General features: G+C 38.8%; 1 protein-coding gene across 1 annotated transcript in view; it reads left to right on the top strand.

The window, feature by feature from the left end:
• Positions 1-1,198: 1,198 nt before the first annotated feature.
• Positions 1,199-16,113, top strand: part of LRP1B (LDL receptor related protein 1B) — a 752,762-nt gene continuing 737,847 nt past the window's right edge. Inside the window, exon 1 of the mRNA XM_067299399.1 lies at positions 1,199-1,402. Within this exon, the coding sequence (XP_067155500.1) occupies positions 1,321-1,402 (82 nt within the window). The 5' untranslated portion in view covers positions 1,199-1,320. The remainder of the gene's footprint in view (positions 1,403-16,113) is intronic.

Below are 16,113 nucleotides of genomic sequence, written 5' to 3'. Positions count from 1 at the left end.
CTCAGTTACAGTCATATAAATACTAATTGACTGTAGGGGAATTATATAGGCTTTATAGATAGTAGATAACTACAGAATTTGGTCCAACTGGATTTTTTTCCCCTCAGCTGTAAATTATTTGAGGTATTAAAGCAACTAGCATGCCTCTGTGAACTTTGGGCAAGATTCTGACCCCAGCAGAGCCACTGGGATCAGGGCTGGGCTCTTTAATTTCGTAGGCAACTGTGTCATGGTGTCCCTCTGCCATTTTAATGTCAATAATTAATTATTTCATATTTCTTTCAGGCTGTGTACTTACTCCTTCTTGCAGCACTGCCTATTCTTCCTGCCCCTTCAAGTCTCTTGGCTGTGCGGCTTCACATATAAGCCTCTGTGCTGGGGAATATAAACATGAAGTTAAAAGGACTAAGGCTTTACCCTTGAAGTGTGAAGGTCTCAGCAGCCAATTTTAGCACCTTGCTGTTATTTAGAGAAAACCAGTATCTGAAAATGATGTAAAAGCTTTAGCACCTTTCATCTGTTGAAGGGTCTGCTTTTTAAAAGAAAGAATTTTTTTTTTTGTAAAAATGTAATGAGTTAAAAGTTGTCAAATGCAAATTCCCTCACGCAAAGTTATGACTCAGCTATACAAAGAGTTGAAAAAAAAAATACAAAATGTGAGATCACTGCCTGCTTACATGATATACCTCCCGAAGCCTCGTTAACTTAAGCAAAGTTGGCCAGAGCTCCTTCGGATGTCAGCTGGTGCTCACGCTTCCGAGGAGCCGGTACCTTCTCCGTCAGGCACGAAGGCGGGACTTTTTTCTTCCTTTTCTTTTTTTTGCTGAGTCACGCAGCGTGGCATCCACGCCTTCCACGCGTTCGCCTTCGCGAATTAAAAAAGAAATAAATAAATAAACCCACACAGGAAAAACTCATCATTTATGTCCTAAAGCTTCAAAAGGAAAAAAAAATAAAATAAAGGGGGGGGGAGGGAGGAGAGAAGTTTCTGGCGCGGGCCGCGCCCCTCCCCCCGCCGCCGCCGCGTGCGCGCAGCGGCTTCGCGCCTGGCGGGCGCGGGCGGGCGCGGGCGGGGCGGAGCGGGGCGGGGCGCGCGGGCGCGGGGCGGGGCGGGGGCGGGGCGCGGCGCTCGCGGCCGCCGGCGCCCCGCGCTGCCCCGCCGCGTGAGGCGAGCCCGCCCGCTCCGCAGTGAAAAGTCGCGGCGCGGCGGCGGCTCCCGCTCCGGCTCCGGCACAAGGCAGCAGCACGGCGGACGGGCGGGCGAGTGGGCGGGCGGCGCCGCTCCGCACCCGCGGCAGGCTCCGTGGCGCGGCCGCCGCGATGTCCGCGCTCCTCCTGGCCCTGGCGGCGCTCTGGGGATTACCGCCCGTCGCCGAGGCGCTGGCAGCGGCAGCCCGCGCAGGTAAGGTGCCCGCGGGGAGGGCGGCCGCGGGAGGAGGGCAGCGCGGCCACCGCTCAACTTCCGCGGGCTCCCCCCTGCCCCCGCCACCTTTTAGCCGGCTGCGCTGAAGTTTCGCCGCGGCGTCGCCGAGCTGCGCGGCCGCTTAAGCCGCGTAGTAACTTGGGTGCCGCGGGCGCTTCGCTTTGGGGGAAAACGCTGCGCTCTCGGCGCAGCCCGAACTCGGCAAGCCCCGTAGCGGGGCGCGGGGCCGTGAGGGGCGCGAGGGACGCGTCCCCTCGTGCCGCCCGTAACGGTCGGTGCGGCGGCCGTTGGGATTCGAAATCCGAAGGAAGCGGGCGTTGAGCCCGAGCGCGGAACCCGGGCGCCCCTGCGCGCCGGGGCGCGGGCGCGGAGCCGCGGGGCGCAGCCCTGCGCGAAACTTCCCCGGCTCTGCCAACTCGGCGCCCCCTTTCCCACCCGCGCTTGTCCTTGGGTTGTGTGCGGCTGGTGAGGCAAATACAGCCGCTGGGCAAGAAGGAGCTCAGGACCTCTTAGGCGAGACGTAGAAAAATCTCACAAGTTGAGACACTTTTCTCCTCTGAAGAAGGCTCTGATCAAAGAGGGGAGCAAGCCTCTTGCCGGAGTTAGTCTCGGTGTTCCTTACACTGTTTTGTTATCTGACCTCTCTTATTTTCCTTGGAGATGACGGAATCAAAAAAAAAATATATGTATATTTATATTTCAAGTACAGACTAAGTCTCTGCTGTTTCTCAGGTGCAAAAATATTAGTGTGCTGGTCTGACTCGGAATTTCTTACTGTTGTGAGGAACGAGGCTAATCAGAAAATAGTCTCTCAGGTTATTTGCAGTCCTTTAGCTTCAAAATTGCGTAGTTAAATAAATAGGACAGCACTGAACATTGTCATATGCAGTCTGCTAGGAATAAGCTAGACTTTTATTATAAATGTAACTACATAATACAGTGAATTCTCATTGTTAAGTATCTGGCTCTTCCCTATCATGTACACACTATCTACTAAATTGTTTACTAACTGCTTACAACTCATTTGGGCAAGTGCAGATGGCTCTAGATAGTCAGTTTCATGTATATGTTTCTGCTTTAGTGAAACTACTAAACCTCTCAGGTCTATTTCCCACCTAGATACCAAAATTAAATAGGTGATTGATGCTGCAAAAATGAGAAATAACAAGCTATCAAAGAGAAAAGTACTGCTGCAGCATCACAAACTTGTGTGTTTAAAACACTGCATCATAAGGTACAAGGATATTGTAAAGAAACAAGGATACTATTCAATATAATGCCACCTGAACAGCCAAATGTGAAAGGTTCCAAGGAAATCTTTTAGTTTTATGCAAGGTACATATGCTTTTATTTTGATGCATGAAGATTTGTGGTCATGATGGTGCTTGCTTGATTGGAAAATATTTCAAGAACTTTCCATGATATTCACAGAATGGTCAGATTATGTTTCAGCAACTGTAGCCTGAATCTATCAATGATCTTATGAATAAAAATCAAACTTTCAAACATCTTGTAAAATTGTTCTGGAAACTGATTTGTCACTTTGTGCCCCTTGATAGAGATTAGTAAGTGCCAATTATTAGTGAATATTAATTTCTAGTATTTAAATTTTTCTTCATTTCCCCTTTGTTTTGTTTTCATGGTTACCTTGTACTGATTTAGTGTTTCACAAAAAATGTGCTGTCAGCTTACATTAAAATCAATCCAATCTTAAAAGGCAACATCCTTGTAAATCATACCAGCCCAAAAAGTGGGATAAATCAAATTTACTTAGAATCAACTAACTCATCATATCATAATGTCATGTCTTATCAAAGCAGAGTGGAGTACAAATTAGGACTTAAAAGGCATTTTGTTAAAAAATGTCAAGTGGTCTCAACCTAAAAGGGATTCAGGATGAGGCATCCAGAAACAGAATTACATTTGCACATCAGATAAAGTTTATCATATACTGCAAAAAATATTGACCATACCAAGCTGATTTTTCTTTACAGGGTGAAATTCTGAGTCACTTAAGCTTTCTAGGCTTAATATATGTAAAAGGCACTGAAATTTGGAATGCACTGAGGCTCGCCATTGGTAGTAAGAGAACTAGGAAAATGTCATGGATTGTGTTAATAGCAGTGTTGTGGTAGCCATGGTAATACAAAATATTAGTGAGGTGCTGTAGGGAGAGGTTACACCTTCTATTAGACCGGTGGATAAGAGCTTAAATAAGAGGGGGGGAAAAAAGCAAGGTTTGGTATGTTTCTTTAGATCTGAAATAAGATTAGAAGAATAGCATTTTATTGGATCAAATATGCCCTCAGTCACGTTACAGCTACTCCAATTTCGTATATATGTGAAGGAATTGGGAAGAAAAAATGATGTGGAGAGAAAGTGGTGGAAATGAGGTGAAAAATGAGGTGGAGGGGAAGGAAGTAAAAAGGAAGTGTGGAGGAGAAGAAAGGAATCTAGACATGAGGATGACAGATGGTAAGGGTAAGAAGTTCTGCAGTTGAGGTTATGTCATTTCAGTCATTAAGAAATGTAATTTGCTTTTTTTCTTCAGTCAGTCTTTTTCTGAGGAAGTTCCTGAAACCAGAGTCTCTTGAGATTATCCTGGTTTAAAAAAAAAGTTGTAACTGTTGAGATAAATGAATTTTAAAAGCTTGAGAAAACTCTTGGTAACAGTCTACAATGCTGAGAACGGTATAATTGTTACCTGCTCTCTATCAGGATGTGCAGAAGAACTTCAGAAGTCCCATCTCCATCTTTTATGTTAGAGTACCTAAACTGTCCAAGGGCTCTGCAGTTTCAGAGTGTGGAGTTTCCTTCCCACAGCTTTTTCAGTCCTTGCAACTGTACCTCAGGGTCATGCCTAGACTCCTACACCCGTTTTGTTTTATTTGTTCGGTTTTATGGCTCTAGTGCTGTGAAATGGCATTATGTTGTATTAATTGTACTAATTGGCATGATAATCTAGAGGTTATCCAAATTACAAAGGTGTCCCAAATAATAGGAGCTGGATTTGGATCATCTTTACGAAGTGTGTTGTTTTCAGTGAAATACGTGCCCACAATAGTATTAATGAGCCCATGGCCCATTATTAGTGGACATAACATCTATTGTGAAACTGTTTATTGTTTTTGTTCAGTTTTGGTAGTAGATCACTCCTGTCTACAGCACAGTATTTTCTTGCTATGGACTTTTCACAGGCAGTTTTAGTGTTTTGAATCTATTTTTAAAGTACTGCAAGATGAAACAGCTTGTCAACAAAGTCTTACAAGAGGTCTGTCTGTAAAAAGTTACCTGGTAACACTTTCCTGTTCAGTATAAAGTCTAAAGACTCATGAAGTTCCATGACTGATGGCATATCATGCTTTTTATAATTCTTAGCCTCTTTTAAAGAGGTAAAGACAGATTTTCATGAGACCTACTGCTTTGTGAAGTCATAAAACCATCCAAAACTTCCATCTTTCTTCCACTTAGGGAATTTACAGTTTTCAGTGTCCTTTGACCATATTTAAGTAAAGGCTGGAAATAAATTACTTTGAAATGGATTTTTCAGGTTTAAGGTTCATTCAGTTGATGTTAATTTGGATTACTCACCCTGATAGCAGAAATGTAAACCGGGCAGAATAAATCTCTAGTTCTTTTTTGTTGTGATTGCTGATGATCTTCCTTCTCTATTAAGGTGTCACAGTAGGCAATAGTATGTTAGTAAGTTTTAGAACAATCTCATTATTAATAGTTAGTATTTGAAACCAAATGTACCAAACACTGTTCAAACTGAGCTCCAGCTCATCAATCCATTGGAAAGTATTAGAAAATCTGCCTTAAGACTATTGAGAATAAAGCTGTTTGTGTTGTACTATAGTGGTGTCTCTTCTCATAGTTAAATCTGTCTCCAACATAGATAACAAAATATTAGTACCTTGCAAACAAGAAATGCTTACAAGGTCACAGTAACGTGCCCACTTATTTATTCTAAAGGACAATATTACAGGAAGCATGGTATGCTTTTAAGAACTTGTTATTGGAGAGGTAAAATTACAGAGAAGGGTGAAAATATTTCAAGGAATTTAGGACAGTAGTTTAGAAGGATGTGACATAAGAGGTAACTGAAGACAGAAATCATGAAAGATTTCCACAAGTGCAATTTCAGTGACTGGTTAGGGCTGATTAGTGATGTATCTGTCTCCTCTGAGTATGTGATTGCATGCACAAAGTACTGACACTTCTGAAGACTGCTAGGAAAGTGTGTGGTGCGCTCTAAACAGATATGTGCGTTTTCTCTAATTCATATCATTATTTTAACTTAAAGGGTTTTGGAAGTGCTTTAGTGTTATAGAAGAAAAAGCATCAGAAATGCACAGACTATTTAAAAGGGTAACAATGCATTTTACAATTCAGAATGAGATGTTTGATGTGAAAAGACTATATGCAAACTGGTTTTTTGGCAAACCTTTTACTGATTTGCTGTAGACTTTCTGCTGATCCTTCTGCAGGTTGAAGTAGCTATCCTCCAAAGAGTTACAGAAAAGCTCTTCTTACTTCACACAGTGGACTTTTTGAAGTTTTATGTGACTGTGTCTGTGTGAAATTGAGCATATATATACTTTTATGTTTATAAAGACCCCCGTCTTTCTCCATTTAAAGGAAGTGGCAAAACTTGCTTTGACTTCAGTGGACTAGTCTGCAGCTTGGAAGTGCCTCTTTCTCTAGAACCGTGTTATGTCTTTTTATCTATCATTTGGAGTTAGAGAATAGTTTTATGTTTATCATATTGATTGCAAAGTATGTATGTATATTTAAGTTAGGAATTTAAAAATAATGTTTATCTGTAAAAATGCTAGTAGTTTAGATGATAGAATATTGGTTTTGTTACAGTACCATACTAGTGGGGTGCTAGGATGTTGTTGCTTGTTTATTGTTTTTATGTATTGATCTTTAATAGTCATTTTCCTCCAAATGCAATTACAAAAAGTTTTCTTAAAGAATTTATTTTAATTGCATTTACCCATAACATTTTTAATCATAAACAGTAAAGATGAAAGTACCACAGCTTGGCTATTTTATGCAAGTCATGATGGCTGTTGAGTCTGCATTTAGTGTGAGTTTGGGCTAAGCATAGAGACTGCAGAACTAGGTCCTAAATTCGTGAGTGCCAGTAGGAACTAACTGGATTAAAAAAAAAAAAAATTACTCGAATAATGACTGTGTACCTTCTGTCCAACCCACTAGTTTATTTAGTTAAACGAATTACTGTTTTTTTCCTTTAATTCTATCTGTTGAAAAGATTAAGGTATTTATAAATGTAGTTACATTCCAGTTAGCACTTCAGTTGTGGGCCATAATGCCAAAAATTCCCAAGACACATCAAACTTTCTAATGTGGAGTCTTGCTTTTTACATAGTTGGTAAAGTGAAATAACCAGAAGCGTGGCTCATTGCTCTTAAATTAGCCGCCTGATGTGGCCCTGATTCCCCTGAGATCAATGCCTTTGCTTTGCATATTAGAGGATGCTCCGAGCCATGCGTGAGGTGGGGACGTCCATTCTGTGTGGATGCAGGGGTATGTGCTAGCAGGATTGGACCTCAGTAATGGAATTCCAATAAAACTCCATCAGTGTCTTTTAATTAGATTTAATGGGAACTGGAAAGGATCATTAGGGAGATAAACACATGCTTTTGCCAGTAATATGTTCACTATATTATTAATCTGATTTAGTTTGTAAAATCCTGATAGCAGGAAGCAGATCTTTCTGTGTACCTGGAAAGTGTTGTATGGGTCTATTTTATTTTATTATGATATGTCATTGCTTCCCAAGTAGTTTGTAAACATGGAGCTGAATTGCAATTGGATGTATTTTGCTTATGACCCCTACTAATCTGAGAATAGAATCTAACACTAGAAAGACTGTCTCTCTTCGGCAACCACTGTTTTATTGACCATTTCATAATAAATTGCATTTTTAATAACAAAACATTGCAGTACATAAGTGTATTATTAAGTAATAGGGTTTTTCAAAGATGATGTAATGCCAGTCTTCAAGTGAGGTACTTCTTGATTTTATTTCTGCTTGGTTAGAAATGCAGTATAATCCTCAGTGGTAGGGAAATGGAGATTACTGTATAGCAAGTTCTAGATAGGGTACAATGTATCATGGAATGCCTTCCTAACACCAGCTGGGAGCTCCTGAATTTCTTGCCTTGTCTTGAGTGGCTTGGCCTTCCAGAAGAGGTACACTGTTGAAATGCAGCTTCACTTCAGAAATAAGAACGTACATATTCATTTTTTTTGTTAAGATCAAGGTATTTTTGACTATGTTTTGCCTTATTATCAATAGTGTGTCCCTTGGTAACCTTTGTACATGACACTGTATTTTATGACTTATCCTTCAAGCATAATAGGATAAGTGCTATAGAGATAAATCTTAAACTTTAAGAATAAGAAGAATGTGTATAATTCCTCAAGGATTTTACCACCACTGAGTTTTTATTTAATAGCAGTTCATAAGCTTCACTATTTTTTTCCTCTCAAAATGAACAAAGAAAACTTTGAGCAAGTGTAGTTTTGCTTCTTTGAATCGTCTTAAGATGATGTATCTGAGGGGGGAATAGAACATGTGCAAGACAACTGCTGATGTAATGCTCTGCAAGTGCAGTATTTTTTTTCATATGAGGTGTGCTGTCAGGGAAAAACACTGTTCTGTGTACATGCCCACCTATCCACCTGCCCCACTGTAACAGAATAAAGATACCCCTGTGTTTTTCATATAATAGGTGATATTAATTTACCTATCTGCAAACTAGCAAAACTACTTTTTTATCAACAGTTTTTAGAAGACAACATTGATATCGTGAGATAGTTTGGGCAGCTAGTTATTTCATTCTCAGAGGCTGTAATATGATGGAGAGCACTTGGATTTCCACCTGTAGTTCTCTTAATGTGCAAGCAAAGTATTTTTCATAAAACATAGTTCTTCAGAATAACTTTAAGGCACTGGAAGTACTAAAATGCTAGTGTTTCTTATATATCCTTGTTTAAATCTGCTTTCTTAGAGGAATGCTGTAGGGTTGCACCGCTGTGAAAATGCGTGTAAAAAATCTTATGCTAATACAAGAAGATCATGAAAAATCCCAGTAATTTTTTAGATTATAGATAAATTTCTCAAACATGTCTTTCTTGCAAATACTATGAAGGGAGAGGAGAGCAGCGTAAGTTCATAGCTAGTTGGTGTGTGTTCGCATATGCAAAAGGACATCCAATTTACCCAAGATATATTGGTATGTGTGTAAAACTGCTTATGAAGTGAAAGGTATGTCATTAGCCAATGAAACTTTCTTCTCTGGAAAAGAATAGCTTTTTATTAATGTTCTAATATTCCATTAAATGGATTATGGACCTGAATCTACATCACTGAAATCAGTAGATAATTTGTTTTGTCCTGAGTGGTTGTAGGGTCCGACTGCAGAACTGTAAGGGAGTTTTGGATCATTTTACTGAAATTTCACAGAAAAATCTTAACTAGAAGACAGTTAATTTATATTTTGTCTGTATTGTTTTATGCCTTTTATGTAAGGAATTGTTATTCCTTGCAATGTCTTTCCTCTGAAGTTTGATTCAGTTTTGTCTGAGTTCCTTGTATTGAACCCACTTTTATATTCTTCACATCTGCTTTAAAAACATGTATCAAAATCATGATCACTTTTTATTTCTCAGTTTATTATAATCTTCTGCAAAATGAGCCATTAAATGACTTTATTTTTAATAAAAATTTGGATAATTCAACCAGACATTTCTTGGCGTCTTAATATTGACACAATGCCTATTTCTTTAATAGTACTGACAATTTCTCATTAAAAATCAGTTTTGTAAAGAGACCATCTTCTCATGGGATCAGAAAAATGGAAAATTCTAGACAGCGCTATGCTACAGTATGTTATAGTCTGCTACCTGGAATTTTTTAGGTTAGCTAAACCTATTTCTGTGTAACAAAGACAAAGTTGCTAGTTTTCTAGATGAAACACTGCACTTCTCATTCAAGGTGGCTAATTACTGCTCCATATCTCATTTAAAGTAGTTAAAATGTGACATGTTAAAAGAAATTGAGAACACAGTATCCATTGAATTGGAACATTGAAATAGAATGGCAGGAATGGTTTATCCTAATATCCTAATTAAAAGTGGGGATCATTCTGCTTCCGACTGCCTATTTGGGTTAAGTAAAAATGAGAATCACACTCTGATGAATGAAGAGTGATTGCTCATAACTTAAATCATGAACATATTTTTGTACCCAGTGGTCTAATAGACTGATCAAAAACTCATGGGAGATCATGGAAAAATTGTCTTGTTCTCAGGGGATTTTGGCCAATTCCTAAATGCTGATCTGAAAGCAATGTTTATATGGTACCTTCTCATTCAACAAGTCAGATTTCTGAATATTTGTAGTCATATTGAGTGAGTAGCGTGTTTGACTGTGGCAGCACACTCACCACCTGGCTCCTGGTTGGCTAACCTGCGTGGCATGTGTTAAGTCTGGTCGCAGCAAGGCGGGCTGCGTGATTGTTTGATACCTGTGTTTCCAGCAGTACCCTGTCATACAAACCTTGCATGCTCGGTCTGCTTGGTTGAAAGGTGAAAGTAAGATTTTTATTTTTTTTAATTGGATGAATGGCAGAAATATAACAGCTCTGAGAGAATAGACAAGGTTATTTCCTGCTCATGCTTGCATACAGAGTTTTTAAAATTCATAATTTTATATTTATAAACAGTTTTGACTTTTAATTTAGCTTTTTCTATCTTATCTGTTCAAACTTTTGGGGATTTCTTAGGACTGACAGAAGCAAGAATATATATGATGGCAGTGGGGTTTCATTAAAACATAAGTAGGGCCAGTGTCAAGCCTGTAGATTCTCCAGTGCTGATATTGATGTGCCATCAAGAAGGAAACTAGTTTGACTACCAAATTTCTGCTTGAGTGCAGAAATGGCAAAATAACAAGTATAAAAAGCAGCTATGATCTAGAAACTACTGGAATTTACTAAATTAGATTCTTTAAAATGTGTTCTCCCCCTTCTCAGAGTAGGACTGCCCTTTGAAGTGTCTTTGTTCCTGGGTTTTATCAGATTACCTATAAGCTACGTGTAAAGAACATGTATGAAGAAAGTTTAATTACAATTTTTTTGGTATCAGCCCATATAACTTTAAACTATTAAAGAAAATTGTAGATTTTTAGCTTAGGGAGAAAAGGGTCAAGGTAAATACTAGATAAATCACTAGGTATAGTCAGTTGAGAAATGTATTTGAAGACACATGATCTCACATCGTCAGAAACGCTTGTTTAAAAAAATGCTTACTTTATGTAACTGTACTGAGGTGGGTTTTTTTGAGGGATGTTTATGGGTAGTGGGAGTTAAGGATTAGAAGGATGGGAGGACTGAAAAAATGAATTTGTTACTCTTGGGTCCCACATGCTAAGCCAAGTGGTTTATTTTTATATTTAGATCACAGAAAGAATAGTAAACAGCAAATGTTTTTCTTCATAGTAATGTCTTATAATTGTGGTAGTCTTAGGAGGAACACTTAAAACTAGGATATTAAAGCGTATACAAGGAAGATGGAGCAAGACTATAAGAGTGAAAACTAAGGCACTCTTCCATACCTGCAGCTTGTCATATTGAATTGCTTTTATGCTTTTGATAAAACAAAGTTAGGCTATATTGAAGCAAGAAAGTATTTTGCAGACACAGTGTTTCAGAGGCTACATCTGAACTGCAGCAGTTGAACAGCATAGGGCTGCTATAAGCCACTTTTACTGGAACATACTGCATGTATATAGATGCGTATATAAAACCTTGGCTATGTAGGGAGAGCCTTGAAAGAAGCTGCAGTGAAGTACAGCAAAGCCAGGAGCGCTGGGGGGTTTTGAGCAGGCATAATCTTATGCCTTAACCCAAATGGCCAATTATCACATTTCTCCAAATTGGGGCAAGCTATTCAGGTCAGCATGTATGTACAGACCAATCTAAATGGATTCCTTCTCTTATGCTTGCTAAGTTACATTTCTTTCTCTGGATTTAGAATGGCTGTGACTTAAACAGAGCTGACAGTACACAATATTACCCATTTACTCTCTAGATTATACTCCTCTGGAGAATTGGTGTTGGCTAATCTGCCACTTCTACCCTTTCAGAGACCTGTTAACTGCATATCCAGTAATATTGCGGGAGAGTGTAAAAGTCTAGGTTTATGTAATTTTCTTATTTGTTTTCCTCAAATTTTCAGGTACGTATGTCCAGATCTCCAGCCTTTGCAATTTACTTTGTCCTATGAATAGTTGTCTTTCCGTGTGGAAATTCTGTCAATACCTAATTTTGATTGCTCTTAGGGCAGTAAGAAGTTTGAAGCAGATGGCTGTCAACAGATGATGATGAAATTCTGAAATACTGTTCAAATACAAACTGTAAGGCTCAGTATTTAAAGGATATTCAAGCATATAAAGCCAGCTTATTTCTAATGCCATTACCATGTTTGTTGTATAATATTCTAGGTACAATTCCTATGTCTTTGTTTCTAGTGGTACAATAACAAATAGTTTCCTTTACTGAGAAAAACCTAGGATGTCACTAACTAGTTATCAGTATTCAGTAATAAATAAAGCAGTATGAACAATGTTATAATTTTGTCAGAATTATTAAATGGTCTTCAATAAAACCACTAACTTGCATTAATTGGTGGCCTGGCTCCTCACAATTGTATCATACTCTTTCAAATGTCCCTTGCAGAACATTGTAATACAAATTTACAGTGATTGCCATTCTTATGTTTTTGTTGTTGACTTGTACTCAGAAGACCATCAGTGAAAGACTTCAGAATTCAGGCACGCTTAATATGTGGCAGTGAATTTTAGAAGCATAACTAAAAGCATTTATAAAAAGTACTAAACAACTAGTAGGCATAGTACAACTTGGATTCTGCTTCCTCATCACATTTGTAAATTACATTGAGTTTGTGATTTTAAGTGTTTTATAAAAGAATGCTTATGTATATGAAAAACACAATGCAAGTAGGCAAATTCAATAGAATACCTTCTACAACTTTCTCAGTGAAAAGTGTAAGACCATAATAGATCAAAGGTCTGTTTAGCACCAGGGTAGCCAGTTTTTCTAAAGATAGTAGAGTACAGATTTGCTCATAAAGTGAATTAACATTCTGGAGAGCATGTTTCTTGATGCTAGCTAATGCATATTTCCCAGATTCGGATGATGTGTCTCTATATTCAGTATGGTAATTGTGGTGTGGTCACCACAATCTAATTATGCATCCATAGAAGTAATTTCCCCCTATTAGTTTTAAATATTGCCTTTACATTTCATTCCATTCACTGTTCCATTTTTATGTGCAGTGGAGAAGTTGCCACACCGAAGTGGTATTCTTTGAGCTGCTAGCATTCGAAATAAACATTCAAAAACATACGCTGGCTGCGGGCTTTGTTCTTACTGTTGGCAAGTGGAGTGGTAATTTTAGTTGTTTGCTTCTCATTTCACACTGGAGTAGGATATCTCATTTTTCTATCAAATTTACAAAATCTCATGCCTGGAAAAAACCTCTTATGACTTCAGGTGACCAGGTGCTACAGAGCTTATTAGAGAATAACAGCTTTTGACGATACAAGCTCCTGTTGAATGTTGCTTTCATTTGGAATTGCAGCCTCAGGGAGACAAAAACACAGAGTAGAAGTGGATAATGGAAACAAAGAGAGGCTAGAAGGGTTACTGGTTAAATTACAGGATTATTATATTTGTTGGGAGGAAGAAAGGCCATGTCCAGTACAGTGTTGGTGTTTTTTTGTTTTTGCCTTTTATAAAACATGGGGAAATCAAGCTTTCAACTTTATTTCCTGAAAATACAGGATAGCCTGCTTGGAGGAGCTGTTTTTGGAAATGTATATATTAGTGAAGAATTCAGGGGTGAGCCAGATCTAATTTTTAGGGAAATGAGTGGTAACATGCTGTGGGAGTTCAGATCTGTGTGAATGTTTTACATTCACCTGACTTTCCCTAGGCTTAAGGAATAATATTCAGTGACTGATAAATAACCGAAGGTTTAACACAGCTCATCCCAATAGAAACTGCTGCCACTGTGAGGAGAAAAATGTCAGCAGTAGTGCAGTGATACTTTAATAATACAAAGTAATCTTCTACTTCAGTAATAAAGTTACATGGACTACAGTTTGCTTTCTTGTCAGCATCTTTCTATTGACAGCTTTCTGTCAAAAAGGTGAAGTGAAGAATAAAACCTAACTCTGTTTTCTCTTATTTTAAATGTATTTTGCAAAGCTTTTGTGAAGTATAAAGCATATGGACTTAGCAGATAGTGTTTGCTTTTGGAACTTGGGGGAAAATTTATGTGAACTTTATGCTGTGGAAATCACTGCCCTTTAAAGCAACTGCTTGTATTTAAAATAGGCACATCTCTAAAACCTGTGTATTTTGTAGTGTAGTCTAATCTTTAGAACTTTGAGTTGTAATTATTGGTATAAACTGAATTTTCAAAATTTTACAGTTCACATAAATAGGTAGACCTACCAAATGTTTTGTGAGAGTTGTTAATGTTTAAAACAAGCAGACAAAAAACATACCCTAGTAAACTAAGTCAGAGAAGTTCAGATAGCTTCAGCCCACAACTGCAATAATATAGTTTGAAAGTTCATTGTTTATTAATGTCAATCTTAATTCTTGTGATAATTTGAACATTAGGTCTAATTAAAAGAAATAAAAATGGAGAGTAATATATTCTTAGATGTCAGTCTGGTCCATGAAACATCCAAAATGATATTCTTCAAAAGCAATAAGCAGGAAGTATGTATATGAATTTCATTAGCCAGTAATAATATGCTTACCCATACTTGCAAAAAAAAACACTTAAAAAATGTACTTTCTGCAAGACCGGTGGATGCATATAATTCACAAGATTAGGCCTTCTGCCTCATCTTCAGACCTCTGTGCTGAAATGGCTGGAGTAAGCTTTTGCAAAACTCCCAACATCTGTTAAATATAACTTTTAAAGTAAAATCACTGAAGAGTCTGGACTATGTAAAGTGCTGTATGAAAGATCTGAATTCACCTTCGGCTCTTCATGCACACTGCTGGTTGACCTGGAGCAGGGAGCCTGCAGAAGGAATGCTCCTAGGCGCGTGCTTGGGGTTTACTGCACATGTCAGGCAGTCATCTTGATCATGAATGGGATTTGTTTGCTCAGAGAAAGTCTGCCTTAAAATGCTTGCTTATTAAGGTGAGGGAGAAAAAGTATGCTGCAGAGTCAGCAACTGTTGATGGGAATGTGTTGATGACTAGTCTTGAGGAAGCATTTGTGTTTTTCAGGATACTGATAGCAGAATAAGGGTTACAGAACAGGAAAGAAGGTCCGACCTTTCCTCTCTGGTGCAAAGGGTATTATCTCGTCTCTGAGGGGGTGCAAGGGAGGATGAGACTCAAGAGCAAGCATGCATGGCAGACTTCATGCCAGAACAAGACAACCCTCTTCCACTTAGTGATGCAGAACAACTGACAAGATGGGTAGTGTTGATATTTTAGTACTGAGGTGGTATTGGTATCCAGTGATGTGGGTAAATTTGCTTGGAGCAATGTGTATGCTAATTTAGATATGGCTCGTCAGTCTCCAGCAAAACCAGGAAAAACATAAGAAAATGTCATCTTGTTACATTAGAACACTTTGAGAAGAAAGTTTGAGAAACATAAGTAAAATCTATGAAATAGGCCAACCAAGCAATAGAGATATTTTTAGCCCTGGGACTTGGAGTGCAGAATTGCCTGTCAGCTGAAGGGGACTGGGCTGCAAGAGCTCTCTGAGGAGAGGGAGGTGGAAGGAGCAGTGTGGCAAGGCCCAGAAGTGACTGCAGGGGAAGAAAAGGTCTCCAGGAGCCTCTTGGGACTGACTTCACTTTTGTGTTGTTTTTTAACGAATGCAACTACACCTGGGAGGGAAAACCTGAACAGACCTTGGGCATTTCCAAAAAAAGGCTGTAATTCTGGATGGAATATATGGGAAGGTGCAGAGTTGGTGGGGCCAAGCCAAGCTGTGCTGCTGTTAATAGCCCAAGGAGGAAGGAACCTGTAACCCGGAAAAGGGCAAAGTTACTGCAGAAAAATGAAATGCAAAGGGGTTTCCTTTTCTGAGCACTCGCTGGTCTCCACCCCATGTAGAGGAATGAAAGGAAAGGCTCAATCAATCTTGCTCCTATTAAATTGGCATGGCTACTACATTCTGCTAGAATGTGCTCATCATGCTGTTTAAAACACCTATGTTAGGAATCTGCTGACAATAAATGAAGATTTATTGTTTTAGAGTCATTGGGGCACCTAATACCGGTTTGGAATACTAACTGTAATTTGTGAAAGGAAAAAATGTCCTGGTGCCATTTAATTAACTATGTGGCCAATAATTCTCCCTTTTTATTGAAAAATCTAAGTTACAACTGGCTTCAAGTACACTCTTGTACAACTGTGCCAAAAGTCAGCAACTAAACACATTAAAATCCAGAAAGCCTTATACCATTCTATACACACCAGAGAAAATCACACCTTGAACTGCAGGGATAGTTTAAAATCTTTTTTGTTTCTAATAAAGAGCTAACCAGAATAGAGTAATTACCTATTTAATTAAAAAGTGATTAGAAG

This window comes from Apteryx mantelli, chromosome 6 (assembly GCF_036417845.1).
Source record: "Apteryx mantelli isolate bAptMan1 chromosome 6, bAptMan1.hap1, whole genome shotgun sequence".
Taxonomy (NCBI): domain Eukaryota; kingdom Metazoa; phylum Chordata; class Aves; order Apterygiformes; family Apterygidae; genus Apteryx; species Apteryx mantelli.
Note: the sequence above shows the minus strand (reverse complement) of the source record. Positions and strands in the feature narration are given on the sequence as shown.